The following is a 15,820-nucleotide window of genomic DNA, read 5'->3' as shown; positions in this document are numbered from 1 at the left end:
CATTACACATAAAGTGCAAACATAATAGCAATTGTATAAACACACACACAAACACGCCTTTAAAATTTAAAGGCGTGAAATTGGACGGTCTAGTTCTGATTAGCGTCACCGCTGTCTCGGTGGAGTTTAATAAACTCGGCCGTCTGCTTCTTGCTATCTAAAATATAACCAGACACTGGTGTAAATTCTCGACTGTCTCATACTTCTGTTTAATAAGTTTTCTGTTTGACGTTTAGTCAGCTGTGTGAAAACCAAGGAGGAACCCACCCGGGGGATTAATAAAGTTTTATTTTATCTAATCTAATAACTTTAATCTCAGCCAAACCGATTTACTCACGAACAAACAAAACACTGAAAAAAGCCCAACAATAACATTTTTAGGTTGTCTAAGTGACTTATATATTACGTTTAACCCGAGCAGCGAAACTCCGCGGTGATCTGAAAATGATGTGCCGGGAGTTGTGCCGTTCTCGGCCGCATCAGTAACCCTCGAGCTCCCGGCTAGCTGTCGAGCTGGTGGGTAGCAGACGCCTCTGAAAACGTCGAAGCACTTTTGCAAATATGCGATATCTTGATAAACCGAGCAGATATTTGATGTTTACACAACTACTTTCTCGCCTGAAAATATGTTAAAAGTTTATTTTGTGACCCAGAAAGATTAGTATGAGTAATTTTAAAACTTAGTAGCGGCCGCCATTGCTGGAAACTGGAGTTTGGCTGGGCCGCGCTATGAATTCTGGGATATGGTAGTAATTTGGACAGCCTTCGGCGCGTCGCTGTGACGTAATCGGTCTACAAATGCGGCCTCAGGAGGATGCAGCCCATGAATTTGGACATGTCCAGAGTATAATCGCAGCCTTTGCGGTTAGAAAATTGCACTTGATCATGTCGCGATATTATCGCAAATGCGATATATCGTTCAGCCCTAGTTCCAATGTGACTACACCTGCTATTAGTGTTTCGAACATTGACACACTAGCATACTGACAAACGATTAAAGTCGTAAGCCCACTGTCTGTGGTGCCAGCTAATTAAGCACTAATTAGCATATGTTAATCTTATTAGTGCTTCCCACTTTAGAATAATACTTAAGAACTGACCAACCTTGGTGAACTAAGTAGACCTGTGCAGAAGATTATGAACAGCAGCTATCGTATCTAGGCCAGGGCTAATGATAAAAATTACACATACTAATTTTGATTTTCCACTTTTAGAGTATCCCATTATATGATCAAATATCCCCAAAATCTTTACTTCAGCCATAAATACCACAGGCTGAAAGTGAATTTCTAAAATTCTTTAGCCTTAATGAGACTAAACAAAATCCTCTCCTGGTTCATTATCAGATCAACTCTGACTTTTGACCTTTGACATACCACAGACGAGTACCTATTTAAGCCAAGATGGTTGCTCCATGGAAAAGAAAGCCTCTGGCTAAAGCAAAGCAGGAGGCCCTCATATTTTGATCCCCTGAGCTGTCTGCACCATGATAATGAATTCATTGACCTTACAGATGGAACCCAAAGTCAAGCTTTGGTGTGCAGCACTGTAGACTGGTTATCCTTCCAGTATCTCGAACTGGTTATGGAGTAAGGTTCAAAGGCATGCTCTGCTGTGCACCGACAGCATATGGAACTATATTTTACTACACACCATGTTCACATTACTCACAACAGATGTCTTTGTACTGTAAAAATGAACCAGTTTAAAAGGGTTTTATTTAAGGAAACCTCTTAAAATTTGCTGTCCACGTCTTTTTTCGTGTCATTTTTTACATTTTGCAAGTGACAATAAACTACTAAGTAAAAAAAGTCACCATGTGAATGTGTAATTTCCCTGTAATGTGCTATACTTCACATACGTCTGTAAAATCTTTTAATCACACATTCCCCACTGACTTTGTGACTCTGCCCTCATCAAGGTGGACTATGAGGATGCTTGTGCGGCTTCTGTTCGGACTCTTCGTCCTCAAAGCGGCGGTGGCCAGCCCCAGATTTTCCCGGCAAGCGCACTTAGACACATACAGTAGCACTAACTATGATGACAATTTCAATTTGGAGAGTGACTATGAGGATGTCCTGACAATTGGTGAGCCTCAGGTAAGAAACACAATTTCTTTTTTGAGTTTATGCAAGAGAAAATGTATGTTTCAGGCTTTTAAACCCCTTCCAGACTCTTTTGCCTTTAATCATAAAAATAAATAGGTCACCTTAAACTTTTTACTCTAGAGCAACCGCTATAAAGGCATTTTCACAGACATGGAATTTATTTCATTTAGCAGCATGTGGTCTGTTGAATTTATTGCCGATTCTCAAAAACATTTAGAAGACACATGTCCTCTAGTCTGTGTGTAAAGATTGTGCGACAAATTTTATGCTGATTGATTACTGAAAAAACTTGAGAAGATAGACAGAAAATATGAATCATATTTTATCACATCAACATGACAGACAGCTGATGTTTTAAAATATAAAGGCTGCTGGGACAATTTGATTTGAGGTCACCAGGTTCACTGAGCACAGAGGGAACCGGCTGCTGTCCAGGAGCCACTGGGAAGCTAAATGTTTTCCAGATTTATGCGTCCAAAATAATTTTAGACATTGCAGCCACCAGTTTTACTTACATATTACTGATGTCCAACTGCAGCTGATGCACTTTGAACTGTTGACTGTTTTGCTTATTGTGTAGAAGCTGATTTCAACCTTATTTTATGTTTGCCTTTTCAAGCAGATACATGTAAGTAACAGGTAGAGGGAAAGGGCAAACACAGCTAAAGCTTTATCTGCTTCCAACAGATCTTCATACAGATTTCGCAGGTGCATGTCAGTCCTCTGGAGGCTAGACAGCTGGAATCTTTACTAAAAGCAGTGACTAGATGACCTTCAGTAACGAGAAAACCCCTAGGTGTTTTCTCGTTACTGGAAGTTTCTATGCAGGAGAGCGGCTTTTAAAGATGAATGGAGATCGGTAATGGCTACAAAGGAAAGAAGTGAATTCAAGAAGTGCCCTTCAAATCTCATATCACAGCTCAAGCTGAGAGTGATGTGGCAAGCCTTGCAGACACAGTGGGATTGAAAGCTATAGCCAGAATTCATGTCAATTTATTGTTCTTTGTGACAAGGAAATTAGTCCAAGGCAGTGTCAAAATGACATCAGATTTTCAGCTGGCTCCCTCTGAGCCAGTGACTTAAATCAAACCTGATGTGAACTGCACTTACAAAACTGCTCTTATCTAAGGTCTGCTCCACAATCCAGCTTATGAAAAGTTTTTTGTCATCCACCTCCATAGAAACTAGTGCCACCCAAGCTTTTTAGCCTTAATCAACTTCACTGGCATATTTTATGTGTAGTTTTACAGCTCAGAGTTACATTTGGAGCTGCTGGGTGTGAGAATGTTTTCATGTGTTGTAAGAGAATGGCTTTGATAATGTCTGCGTTTAATAAAATCGGAAATTACTCAGCAAGTTTCAAGAGGTTTTGTGGAAGTCTGTGTGGGTCGGAAGAGGAGAAGCAGTACAAAGTGCATTTAGAGTAACTAGAATCTTTTTTCATGCTGTCCACGCTGAATAAACATAACGCTTTGACTCATAATTGCAGTTTTTAAGGGTCTCTCATTTAGTTTTGTTGAGAGGGCAGATCATCTGAGAGAGTGCTCTTCTAAAAAGAGTGAAGATTTAGGAGAGGTTTTTGTATTTTTCACACAAACATCAGATCTCATGGGAGAAATGGAGCGATGATGAGCTCCATGCCTCTGGAATGCTGAGTCTTTACTTTCCACGGCCAGCTCTCGTTTGGTATTTCTCTCCTTTCTCCTCGGGGCTTGTCTCTTTTGAGAGAACTAAAGGCTCATCTACTTTGTTATCCAAGCCAATCTTGTTCAGTCTGCTGCATTCAAATACTCTGGACATGCTTTAATCACCAACTTTGGATTCATGCAGGCACATTAGTTTCATCATGATCTTCAGTCTGCCTCTTATCTATTTTCTCTTGAGTTTTATAACATCTTAGGAGCTGGATGGTTCACTTAATTAGAGATTCTATTTATTTGTTTTGTTTTTTGTTACCATCCAGAGGTTGGATGTAAGTTTTGAACAATGGTAAATGACACATAACTGTTCAGAGTGTAAAGAAAATATGACTTATTGCTTTCATGTTTCATGTAAGGTAAGAAGACCAATGCCAGGCTAAAGCTTAACCGATTTAAGCTTTTTTGGCTATTGTCATATATTTTTTTAAAAACCATGGAACATCCTGGAATATGGAAACAACATAGTGAGCAACATTTTCTCATTGACATCTAAACAATCAGACCTCTTTTGGCAGCCAAAGGTTTGACCCCCGCTGGCCATTAGAAGCAAAGCAGGTTTAATTGAATTTTTGAATGCACTACCTTGCACAACCTGTGTTCTCTCCACGTTTCAGACCCCATGTCCATCTTTAATTTACAGTCTATGTGGCACTGCCAGCAGCTTGTCAGGGCAAAGACGACAATCGGAAGAGTAATAGATGGCATAGATAGCATAGCTCTGTCCAAAAGTAGGACAGTTTTACCAACCTGCACTCTAGAAGTAACTATATGAAAAATGATTGATTCAAAAAGTGTAACTAAGATGGAGTATTATCTAAGCTTTGGAGAATAATCCAATTTCCCAGAATGTGACTCTGCTCCTTTAATAGACATTCTGCATGTAGACGGTGTGCTATCTTTTTCACTCAGCAAGAGTTTAAGTGAGTTTAACTCATGTGGCTTTTCGAAGGACTAGATATTACATACATACATACATGCTGCACCCCATATGACTAAGAGCCTATGGCTGGTGTCTATGGAGTTTTCAGTACTTTTCCAAACTGCTCACTTATTTTGTGTCGATAAGCTGGAGGACATTGGTGAAATTTGTTTGGAAAGATTTCATCTGACTCTCAAACATGTTTTACTTGCCTATGAATATATTCATATATACTAATATAACAGTAATACCCTTAATTTTGGCTTGGTCGGTAATTTTATACATTTTGGTTTTGGCTTAACGCTCCACATTTCTCCTTTCACATCCCTTATTCCCCAAAATCCAGGATTTCAGAAACTTTTTTTCAGTGTTGTTTGTTACCCCCTCTTTCCCCTCGGGTGTATATGTTTGGGGGAAAGGGGGGGGGGGGCAGCAGTTAGATTTTTCAGTGCAAGACGTTTTAAAGGCCTACCTCATTGTAGTATCCTCAGCTTTTTCTCAGGAAAACTTTAAAATGCAAAATATATGAATGAATAGCTTTTCATTGGTACAAGCCTTTTTTTCCTCAGTTACATTTCAGGTAGTTAATTATTCTCAATAATTTGACTGCATTCACTTGACATACATTTCCTTTGATGCCTCTTAGCTTACAGATATCTGATTACTCTGGTTAAAACTAGATAAAAAGGCTGAGAAATGGATCTGTGCAGCTACCATGTGAGTCTTGGTTCCACAAGGACCATTCCCTTTTTGAAGGACTGACTCAGCCTTGAGGGGCGTTATACAGTGTCAGGTACTACCTGTGTGAAGTGTGTGGGAGTTCACTGCCCTCATCTGGAGAAGAATAGAACTGCAGGTTTCTTGAGCTGTCAGAAGAGCAACTGCAAAGACTGTAAATATAATTAAAATAGCAAATGGCTATACCCGAAGCCTTTAATGAAGGAACCAAAAGGCACAGCTGTGTATAAAGCTTTCTTGGTTTGGCAGAGCTGTCTCATTTTTATAATTTCCCCAATTAAAATTGCCTGTTTGATCAACAAAGGTGCTAAGTCTTGATTTACAAAGTAATTTGGTATTGTGAAACTTGTGACATTTTCAGAGTTGTCGCTGCATGTTCCTTTTACAGTCTTTAAGCTGCCCAGTGTGCTGGATTATGTAAAATATGCAGTGCCTTTTTACTATAGAAAAAAATACTGTAATATTTACTGTGATGTAGTATCGCTGCTTTACTGGTCACTTACTAGCAGATATAAAACAGAGTTCTTGGCTGAATCTCTATAAAGTCTGAGCAAAGGTTATTTTGCATTTTACAAACTGGACAGCACTGGATGTTTTTTAGTTTTTTTATGAATCTGAGCTAGATAAATAGTGCACGCTCTGCAGTGGATAGTTTCTTCAGCACAATTTGCTGCCATCTAGTGGTTAAAATTTAAGGTTATGAATCAAAAAATACTTTCCTGTTTATGGAGATCTTTGTTGGTGTCTTTTCTTAAATCTTTGGATCATTATTTTTTTGTCTGCTCAACCTCTCCTCTAAGTTTCACAGAATTCGACACTGCTGTCTTTACGCAGTCTTGTTAACAAACAGGCAAACAAACAGCAATTATCAGGTGCCTGTGCGCTGACTCTGAGCTTAGCACAGGAGTACTAAATGTGAAAGTAACTGGGAAAAATATGAGTGCTGAGATAGTAAACAGAGCAGGGTTTGCACATCACCAGTGCTGAGGCATATTTTGTATGCCAAAATGCCAAGTACAGTTAGGTCCTTGATTTGTCCACAACAGTTGTAGTTTTGCCTCTTTACACGGCCACAGTGGAATTTAAAACAAACAGTCAATATCTGATTGCAGTCCAGACTTTCAGCTTCTTTTCAGTAGGTTTTAGGAAAATTTTTCATTTAAATTTTATGAATTGCAGCTGTTGTTATGCATAGTTTTCATAGATAGGCTCAGAAATCATTAGAAAATTAACTGATATGTGACAAATGAAGAAGAAAAATAAACATGATCAAGAAAGAGAGAAACAGCTCATGATCCAAATATTACCATATTATGTTTTAAAAATGGCAGAGGCAATCTTATGCCATGGGCCACTGGTTTGTATTGATGATGTGGCTGCTAATAGAAGTAGCAGGATGAATTATGAGATGTAAAGGACCATACTCATTGCACATATTCAGACAAATCCCTCAAAACTGGTTAGACAGTGCTTCAAAATAGACGAAGCCTCAAAGCATAATTCAAACCAAGAGTTTCCCGAGGCAAAGAAATGGGATATTTTTCAATTTTTCAGTCAGTCATCTTATTTCAAACGAACACGGTATGCGTTTCAGTTAATAAATACAAAACTGAGTGAAGAAAACCCCACAAACAAGCAGCGACTAAAAGTGGATGAAAAGGGGCCTGTAGATAATCTCATGGGAGGAACCTGCAAATGATTTTCATCCAAGCATTCAAAACTATTTTTAAATTTAAAATGATGTATCTTCTGTCAATTATATAACTATGCATAAGGTGACTGTAAAATTCCTGCACAGTTAATATAAACTTTCTGTTAAACCCCCTGAATTAAAGTTGTCACATATTGATTGTTTGATTTAAACTCCAACAGCTGATGTAAAGAGGCAAAATCAGAAAAAATTTGTCTAACAGCACTACACAGTTTTGTCCCCATGCAAGTTTTTGTCACATAGAGCCATAAAAAAGTAACTTTTCTAATGCTTTATTTCATCTTTTATCATGTTTATTTTAAAATGCAGTTCTCATATATTTTTAACTCACTGCTGTTGTCTTTCCCTCAGATAGAGATTGGAACACTGCCCCCACCTGAATATGAGGGCTCACTGGAAACACAGAACGAAGTGGAGCAGCCGAAGGAAGAAGAAGAGTTGCCTCTAAAACCCCAGCTAGTCCCTCAGGGTTCGGGAGGATCTGGGGTTCTCATGGGCCTAGACACACAAAAAGGTCTGAAAAAAGGAGAAAAAGTCTTTATCATAGAACTACTTCATGAGTAAGTTCAGTAAATATGAAAGAGAAAGGGCCTTGTCCAGCATTGGGCCGTTGGATGTGTGAAAGCAGCATTACTTAACTTAGAAAGAAGGCACTAATCTTTCCTCGAAACACATCATCCTCATCGTCTACCTGTGATAATCAGTTCCATGTGCATGTCATCCATTTAACTTGCAGTCAGTGGTTAAATGTGCCCATTTGTCATCTATTGTTGCATGTAATCATCATCATTGTGAACTGTGTTAATCTCATCTATCTGTTCATTAATACCTAATCTTGTCTCTAACAAGAGGTGGAGCTTCGTCTGACACCCACTGATAGACCTCGTATCATTCAGGATTTCTGGATCTCTGTAGAGTCTGGGGCCTCTGGGGCCTCTGGAGCTTCTGGGGTCTCTGGGGCCTTTGGAGCTTCTGGAACTTCTGGGGCCTCTGGGGCTTCTGGGGCTTCCGGAGCTTCAGGGTCTGGAGGCTCAGGAGAGATTCTGGTCTCTAGCGCCTCAGGAGGCTCTGGAGGCTCTGGAGACATTGTGCTGATCTCCGGAACCTCAGAGGAGCTCCACATCTCGGGAGAATCCAGCCAATCATTGATATCTGGCAGTCTCTTGATATCTGGGGATCTCTTGGGATCCGGAGATTTCATGGGATCTGCTATTTCTGGAACCTCGGCCGATTTTGCCTCTGGAGGTTCTGGAATTTCCACTGAACTCCATTTGGGTTCTGGAGGGTCAGGAGACCAGTCTGGCTTTGAGGTATCCGGAGATCTTTTGAGCTCAGGGGCTTCTGGAATATCTGGGGTTTCTGGGGACTTTGAGTCCGGGGACCAAAGGATAACATTTATATCTGGAGGTTAGTATCGTTGCACCATATTAGTATCTAACTTGTCATTCTTTGTGGGATTTATGTTGATTGTCCTAAATTTCATTTAACTGCTTTGCTTTTTAATGTAGTTAAATGTTGTTCATAATTATTTGTGCTACTGGACTTTTTTACTCATAATCACTTTCTTTCTAACATTTTATCTCTCAAGAGTGATTGATTGGTTAATGGGTTGATTCATTGTCCATCTTACCTTTCACCTCCCAACGTCCTAACACCAAACATTGGCTCTAACAAGAGGAGGAGCTGCCAATCACTCCAGACATTATTGCCCAGGAGACACTAGGTACTTCTGGGGAGTTCTCAGGAATCCCAGAGGTTTCGGGAGATGATGGAGTCTCTGGAGAAGTATCCGGAATCTCTGGGATTTCTAGTGTCTCTGCATCTGGAGAAACTGAGGTCCCTGTAACTCTGCTCCCCACCACTTTTGAAGGTCAGTACCAAATCTAGACTTGGGGAAGACAGGCAGTACTAAAGGCTATGTCTCACATTATCAGCAGTCTCCGAAAGTTGATTCTGTTCATCTGGACTTAGCGTTTTGTGGGAGAAACGTTTCGTCACTCATCCAAGTGACTTCTCCAGTCTCCGAAACGTTTCTCCCACTAAACGCTTCGTCCAGATGAACAGAATCAACTTTTGGAGATTTACTTTCCTGGATGATTGAAAATGCATCAAGACATTATCAGCATTGTTTTTAGGAAAAGGATAATTATTAGGGCTCAGAACCCCAAAGCAGAACAGAAACAACAAGGATATAAAAGTTTACTTTAATAAAAAATGTTCAAGGTTCCCATAAACTATGCAAGGTTAAAAAAAATGGGCACAGTTGTGCAGAACGGGAAAATCGATTATAGAAATACTTCCTGTGGCTTTCCCTGAACGTTCTTTCCTTCATAGCTTAGTATCCCACCATAGAAGCCATCTGAATTTGTTTCTGTCGGTTTGTTCTTTACTAACACCCACACTGTTTGCGACCACTCTGCAAATCATATTTCATGTTATTAACATCAGAGTCTTATTTTCATTTGTCATTTAAAGTCATAAACTCTTGCTTAACACTGCTAAAACACTGCGGCAAACCATGGGCTACTGTTTGCCAGATGTCTTGTCCCATGTCTATGATCTAACCTTTATTTTTAACACCTAATCTTGTCTCTAACAAGAGGAGAAGCTGCTTCCACCTACAACACAAAGCCCTCAAGAGGGTACTGGCACTGTAGAAGGGTCAGTGAGCTCTGAGCTGCCAGAGCCCAGTGAGCCTGATGAGCCAGACAAGCCTGAAGAGCCTGTGGTTGACAGACGAGGTCAGTATAGAACAGATGGGAATGTTATATAAAACCTATATCCCCTTTGGACTTGGAAAGTTCTGGTGTGCTTGGACCTGATTTTTATTAACTTTGACCTGTGGATGGTTGTCTCTGGAGGATTCGGGACTTTTTAACAAGCTACTATGGCATGTCTTCCTTTTTCTGTTTTCCTTCTTCTTGTCCATGTATTCCAGGTATGCCCATTTGCTTGCTGTGCACATGCCTTGGTGGTTCAGTCTACTGCGATGACTTGAATCTGGATAGTGTGCCCCCTCTCCCCAAAGACACCACTCACTTCTATGCTCGCTACAACAGAATCAAAAAGATCAACAAGTCTGACTTTGCCTCCATGAGTATGTTTCCATTTTGAATAAAAACACATCAGTATTAGTTCAGAACCATACGCAAACTTAAATGCAAGCTTAATTTTTCTTCCGATGTGTTTTCCCACCTTCCTTCAGACAAACTGAAGAGGATTGACCTGACCCACAATGAGATAACATCCATTGAGGACAGAGCTTTTATGGGTCTGCCTGAACTGGAGGAGGTGGTGATTCGAGAAAATCACATCTCCCAGCTGCCGTCTTTCCCAGAGACTATGACCCTGATTGATGCCAGCCACAATAACGTTGGCTCAAAGGGTATTCATAGAGAGGCATTCAAAGTACGTACACCTCTTTTACTTACAGTTGGACTCGCACATATCAAGTAAAACTGTGTGTATTTGCTCACGACAAGAAATTAAAATAACATTTTCTTAGTCATTTGGAAGTCATCGATGACCTGGATGACTGAGAACCTTCACAGACATAGTCATTTGGAAGGAGCAATAGTTTGTCAGCCACACATGTATTATCTCAGCTGAATGCAGGAAACTGTGTTTTTGGATGGAAACAGAATAAAAGGAAAGTAGCAGGATAAGAGTACAACTAAATTAGCAAAATTCTAATGTTAAGCCAGTGTTTGAAATCCAGTATTGTCATGAGTGCCTTAAAATGTCTTTCACAAAGGTAATATCTAAGGTTCTTTGCCATTAATGATTATCTTTCCTTACATTAAACAGGATATGACTGGCCTGCTGTACCTGTACCTAACAGACAACCACATTGATTATATCCCAGTGCCTCTACCAGACACCCTGCGGTCTCTGCACCTACAGGTATATCCTCTGGCCAAACCATAAAATCCATCCATCCATCCATCCTCTTCTCTAATTCAGCAGTTTTAACTCGCTGCTTCTGCATTTTGACTTTGTTCATGCTCTTGTTGTTTATTTCAAGTAATATTTATCTAATTTTAGGACCTGATCCCAGTGTAGTGTAGCTCAATGACAACAAATCACATCTTTAAAAGTTAACACTCATACTAAACTAGTACTTAAACCACCAAAATGTACTCTAAGATTATGCTGTTATTTCTATTTTTAGTTCTATTTCTATTATCTTTATTATAATTGTTAGCTTTAATATGCATAAAGATTTTTATCTTAGTTAAGGGAATTATTGACCGTTTAAAAAACTCTGTTTACGACATTCTCCCATTTCGCATTATTAAGGAGGGATTTAATGTAATTGGGCCTAGTATATTATCACTAATCAATCTTTCTTTGTCACTGGGTTGTGTTCCGGCTGCCTTTAAACATGCCGTAGTGAAACCTGTTCTTAAAAAGCGTTCCCTAGATCACTCAAACCTCGCTAATTACAGACCTATCTCCCAACTTCCGTTCCTGTCAAAAATCCTTGATAGTCCTATCACAACTTCAGACCTATCTGAATGCGAATAACATCTGGGATCAATTCCAATCTGGGTTTAAACTGTGCCATAGTACGGAAACGGCACTCTTGAGGGTCTTCAATGATCTTCTTTTAATTACTGACTCTGGGCGCACCGTGGTCTTAGTTTTGTTGGACCTGTCCTCTGCTTTTGATCTGGTGGAACATAATATCCTCTTAATGAGGCTTGGACATCTGGTTGGCATTACGAGTATGGCCCTTAGTTGGTTTAAATCTTACTTATCAGAGAGGTCCTTCTCTTTCACGATGGGTACCTACTCCTCTTCCATTGCCCCCGTTACCTGTGGTGTCCCTCAGGGGTCTGTGCTGGGTCTCTATGTTACCTCTTGGTCGTATTATTGAAAAGTACAAACTCTCTTATCATTGCTATGCAGATGTTATTCAAATTTATTTTGAATTGACTGAGGATGATACTTCATCGATGCTTCGCTTCTTCCATTGTATAAGACAAGTTAAATACTGGCTGCAGAGCAATTCCCTTATCCTTAATGACAAGACAACGGAAATTGTAATCTTTGACAGTCATACCCCTAGAGCCCATCTAACTGGTGTCCTCGGGCCCTTCACTGATTATCTTTCCGACTCTGCGAGTAATTTGGGTGTTTACCTGGACGGGTCCTTTAAGCTTGTAGAGCATGTGTCCTCTGTTATTAAATCTTGTTTCTATCAACTTCGTTTAATTTCTAAGGCCAAGCCAAACTTACCACGTGAGGATCTAGAAAGGCTTATCCATGCCTTTGTCACATCCAGGTTAGACTATTGCAACTCCCTATACACTGGGCTTCATTCTGCCCTTCTTCATGTGCAACTCGTCCAAAACGCCACGGCTCGCCTTCTAACTGGTACTCATAGGTTTGACTCTGTCACCCCAATTCTCACTGGCCTCCACTGGCTTCCAATTAAATACCGCATTGATTTCAAAATCCTACTGCTTACTTATAAAATGATAAATAATATCGCACCTAGCTACCTTATTGATCTCCTTAGCGTGTATACTCCCAGTAGAACACTGAGATCGTCTGACCAATTGCTTTTGGTGCAACCTAGGTCACGGCTGAAAACTTGTTTTTATCGTTAAGTCTTGCTTGCTTATGTGCGTACTTGTGTACAGTGGGGCAAAAAAGTATTTAGTCAGCCACCGATTGTGCAAGTTCCCCCACCTAAAATGATGACAGAGGTCAGTAATTTGCACCAGAGGTACACTTCAACTGTGAGAGACAGAATGTGAAAAAAAAAATCCATGAATCCACATGGTAGGATTTGTAAAGAATTTATTCGTAAATCAGGGTGGAAAATAAGTATTTGGTCAATAACAAAAATACAACTCAATACTTTGTAACATAACCTTTGTTGGCAATAACAGAGGTCAAACGTTTACTATAGGTCTTTACCAGGTTTGCACACACAGTAGCTGGTATTTTGGCCCATTCCTCCATGCAGATCTTCTCGAGAGCAGTGATGTTTTGGGGCTGTCGCCGAGCAACACGGACTTTCAACTCCCGCCACAGATTTTCTATGGGGTTGAGGTCTGGAGACTGGCTAGGCCACTCCAGGACTTTCAAATGCTTCTTACGGAGCCACTCCTTTGTTGCCCGGGCGGTGTGTTTTGGATCATTGTCATGTTGGAAGACCCAGCCTCGTTTCATCTTCAAAGTTCTCACTGATGGAAGGAGGTTTTGGCTCAAAATCTCACGATACATGGCCCCATTCATTCTGTCCTTAACACGGATCAGTCGTCCTGTCCCCTTGGCAGAAAAACAGCCCCATAGCATGATGTTTCCACCCCCATGCTTCACAGTAGGTATGGTGTTCTTGGGATGCAACTCAGTATTCTTCTTCCTCCAAACACGACGAGTTGAGTTTATACCAAAAAGTTCTACTTTGGTTTCATCTGACCACATGACATTCTCCCAATCCTCTGCTGTATCATCCATGTGCTCTCTGGCAAACTTCAGACGGGCCTGGACATGCACTGGCTTCAGCAGCGGAACACGTCTGGCACTGCGGGATTTGATTCCCTGCCGTTGTAGTGTGTTACTGATGGTGACCTTTGTTACTTTGGTCCCAGCTCTCTGCAGGTCATTCACCAGGTCCCCCCGTGTGGTTCTGGGATCTTTGCTCACCATTCTCATGATCATTTTGACCCCACGGGATGAGATCTTGCGTGGAGCCCCAGATCGAGGGAGATTATCAGTGGTCTTGTATGTCTTCCATTTTCTGATGATTGCTCCCACAGTTGATTTTTTCACACCAAGCTGCTTGCCTATTGTAGATTCACTCTTCCCAGTCTGGTGCAGGTCTACAATACTTTTCCTGGTGTCCTTTGAAAGCTCTTTGGTCTTGGCCATGGCGGAGTTTGGAGTCTGACTGTTTGAGGCTGTGGACAGGTGTCTTTTATACAGATGATGAGTTCAAACAGGTGCCATTCATACAGGTAACGAGTGGGGGACAGAAAAGCTTCTTACAGAAGATGTTACAGGTCTGTGAGAGCCAGAGATTTTCCTTGTTTGAGGTGACCAAATACTTATTTTCCACCCTGATTTACGAATAAATTCCTTACAAATCCTACCATGTGAATTCATGGATTTTTTTTTCACATTCTGTCTCTCACAGTTGAAGTGTACCTCTGGTGCAAATTACTGACCTCTGTCATCATTTTAAGTGGGGGAACTTGCACAATCGGTGGCTGACTAAATACTTTTTTGCCCCACTGTACTTGTATGCTCGGTTAATCAATGCCTCCCAGCTGCTAGCTTATCTGCCTTTGTACTTTACTACTGTTTGATTGGATTATGTGAAGCACTGTGGCTACCTGTAGTTTTAAATGTGCTATACAAATAAAGTTGTATTGTATTGTTTCAGCGTAACAATATTCAAATGATGCACGAGGACACGTTCTGCAACCTCCAAGATTTCAGCTACATCAGAAGAGCACTGGAGGACATCCGTCTGGACGGCAACCCCATCAACCTCAGCAGAACCCCACAGGCATACATCTGCCTGCCCCGTATACCCATCGGGGATCTCATTTAACCACACAAATACAACCACACGCACACATATTTGTACATATTAACAGCCCACATACGATTCATTCACTCGTCAATCCAAAATCTCATTTACAACAGTGCCTTACCAATAAACTGTCATACATGCTGCTGGATATAACACCATTTAGATTAATTATCAGCCTTAAAAAACAGAAATTAGTGAGTGTAATTCTGCTGACCAAGCACATATTCACTGCTCTACTCCATCTTCATCCCGTTGTTCGGATATTTATCCCAGGGCACACAACAGCACGCGTACACACCAAAAGATATGGATACTCATATCCATATCCACACACACAGACATTCACACAAGAATGTTGTCAAAAGCCAAACTGTCCCACAACTTTATTAAAAGTGAACAACAGGCAGTATTCACAGAAAAACAAATCTGTTAAAAGCCCTCAAATGTCATGTATGTGTTCGTTTTCACAGTTGGCAGAAAAATGACAACATTCTTTAAATGTATTTGTTTTGTAAAAAAATATAATGTTATTAATAATAAATCTAATAACTTTCGGCAATGTATACTAGAATATAGTTATCAAAGCTGGAGCTTGATAAAAAGTCAATTGAGTATCTAATGCAATAAAATGTGCATTTTAAACACACTCAGTGGTTGTAAAGTCTGTACTGTAATATAAAAATATATATATTTTCTGATTTTTCGGTATATTACACTACAAAAAAGTGATGTTTTAACCATGCACAATAGCTGATACCAACAACTCTGATGTGTAGAGTCAGTCAACAAAACACTATTGTTTAATATGGGGACGGGAAGCTGTTGATTTTGATTGTGGATGGGGTAAAGAAAAATGCTAACAGGTTGCTATTGTGTGCTCTGTATGGAATAACCACAAGTGAATAAAGTCATTTTGAAGACCTCTCCAAACTAGGAGTGGCTCAACGTTTTTATTGATAACTAGTAGGTGAATTATTAATGTGGATCTTTAATTTTATGAGGGCAAATGAGAACTGGGAACTGCTCAGAAATGTGCCAAAAAAGGGGGGAATTTTTGCAGATAAAGCCAGTGTATGCAAGGATTTTAGAGCT

General features: G+C 40.3%; 1 protein-coding gene across 1 annotated transcript; it reads left to right on the top strand.

The window, feature by feature from the left end:
• Positions 1 to 1,928: 1,928 nt before the first annotated feature.
• epyc (epiphycan) lies at positions 1,929 to 14,746 on the top strand. Its single transcript, XM_085376163.1, has 9 exons — positions 1,929 to 2,099; positions 7,528 to 7,690; positions 8,026 to 8,583; positions 8,852 to 9,046; positions 9,777 to 9,917; positions 10,115 to 10,273; positions 10,382 to 10,584; positions 10,984 to 11,079; positions 14,576 to 14,746. Exons 1-9 carry the CDS (start codon positions 1,929 to 1,931, stop codon positions 14,744 to 14,746), a joined length of 1,857 nt encoding a protein of 618 aa, XP_085232289.1.
• Positions 14,747 to 15,820: the final 1,074 nt, after the last annotated feature.

Source organism: Diplotaxodon limnothrissa, linkage group LG17 (assembly GCF_057381915.1).
Source record: "Diplotaxodon limnothrissa isolate DT_005_m linkage group LG17, D_limnothrissa_male_GT1.1, whole genome shotgun sequence".
In the NCBI taxonomy this organism is placed as follows: domain Eukaryota; kingdom Metazoa; phylum Chordata; class Actinopteri; order Cichliformes; family Cichlidae; genus Diplotaxodon; species Diplotaxodon limnothrissa.
This window is presented reverse-complemented; position numbering and strand designations above follow the sequence as displayed.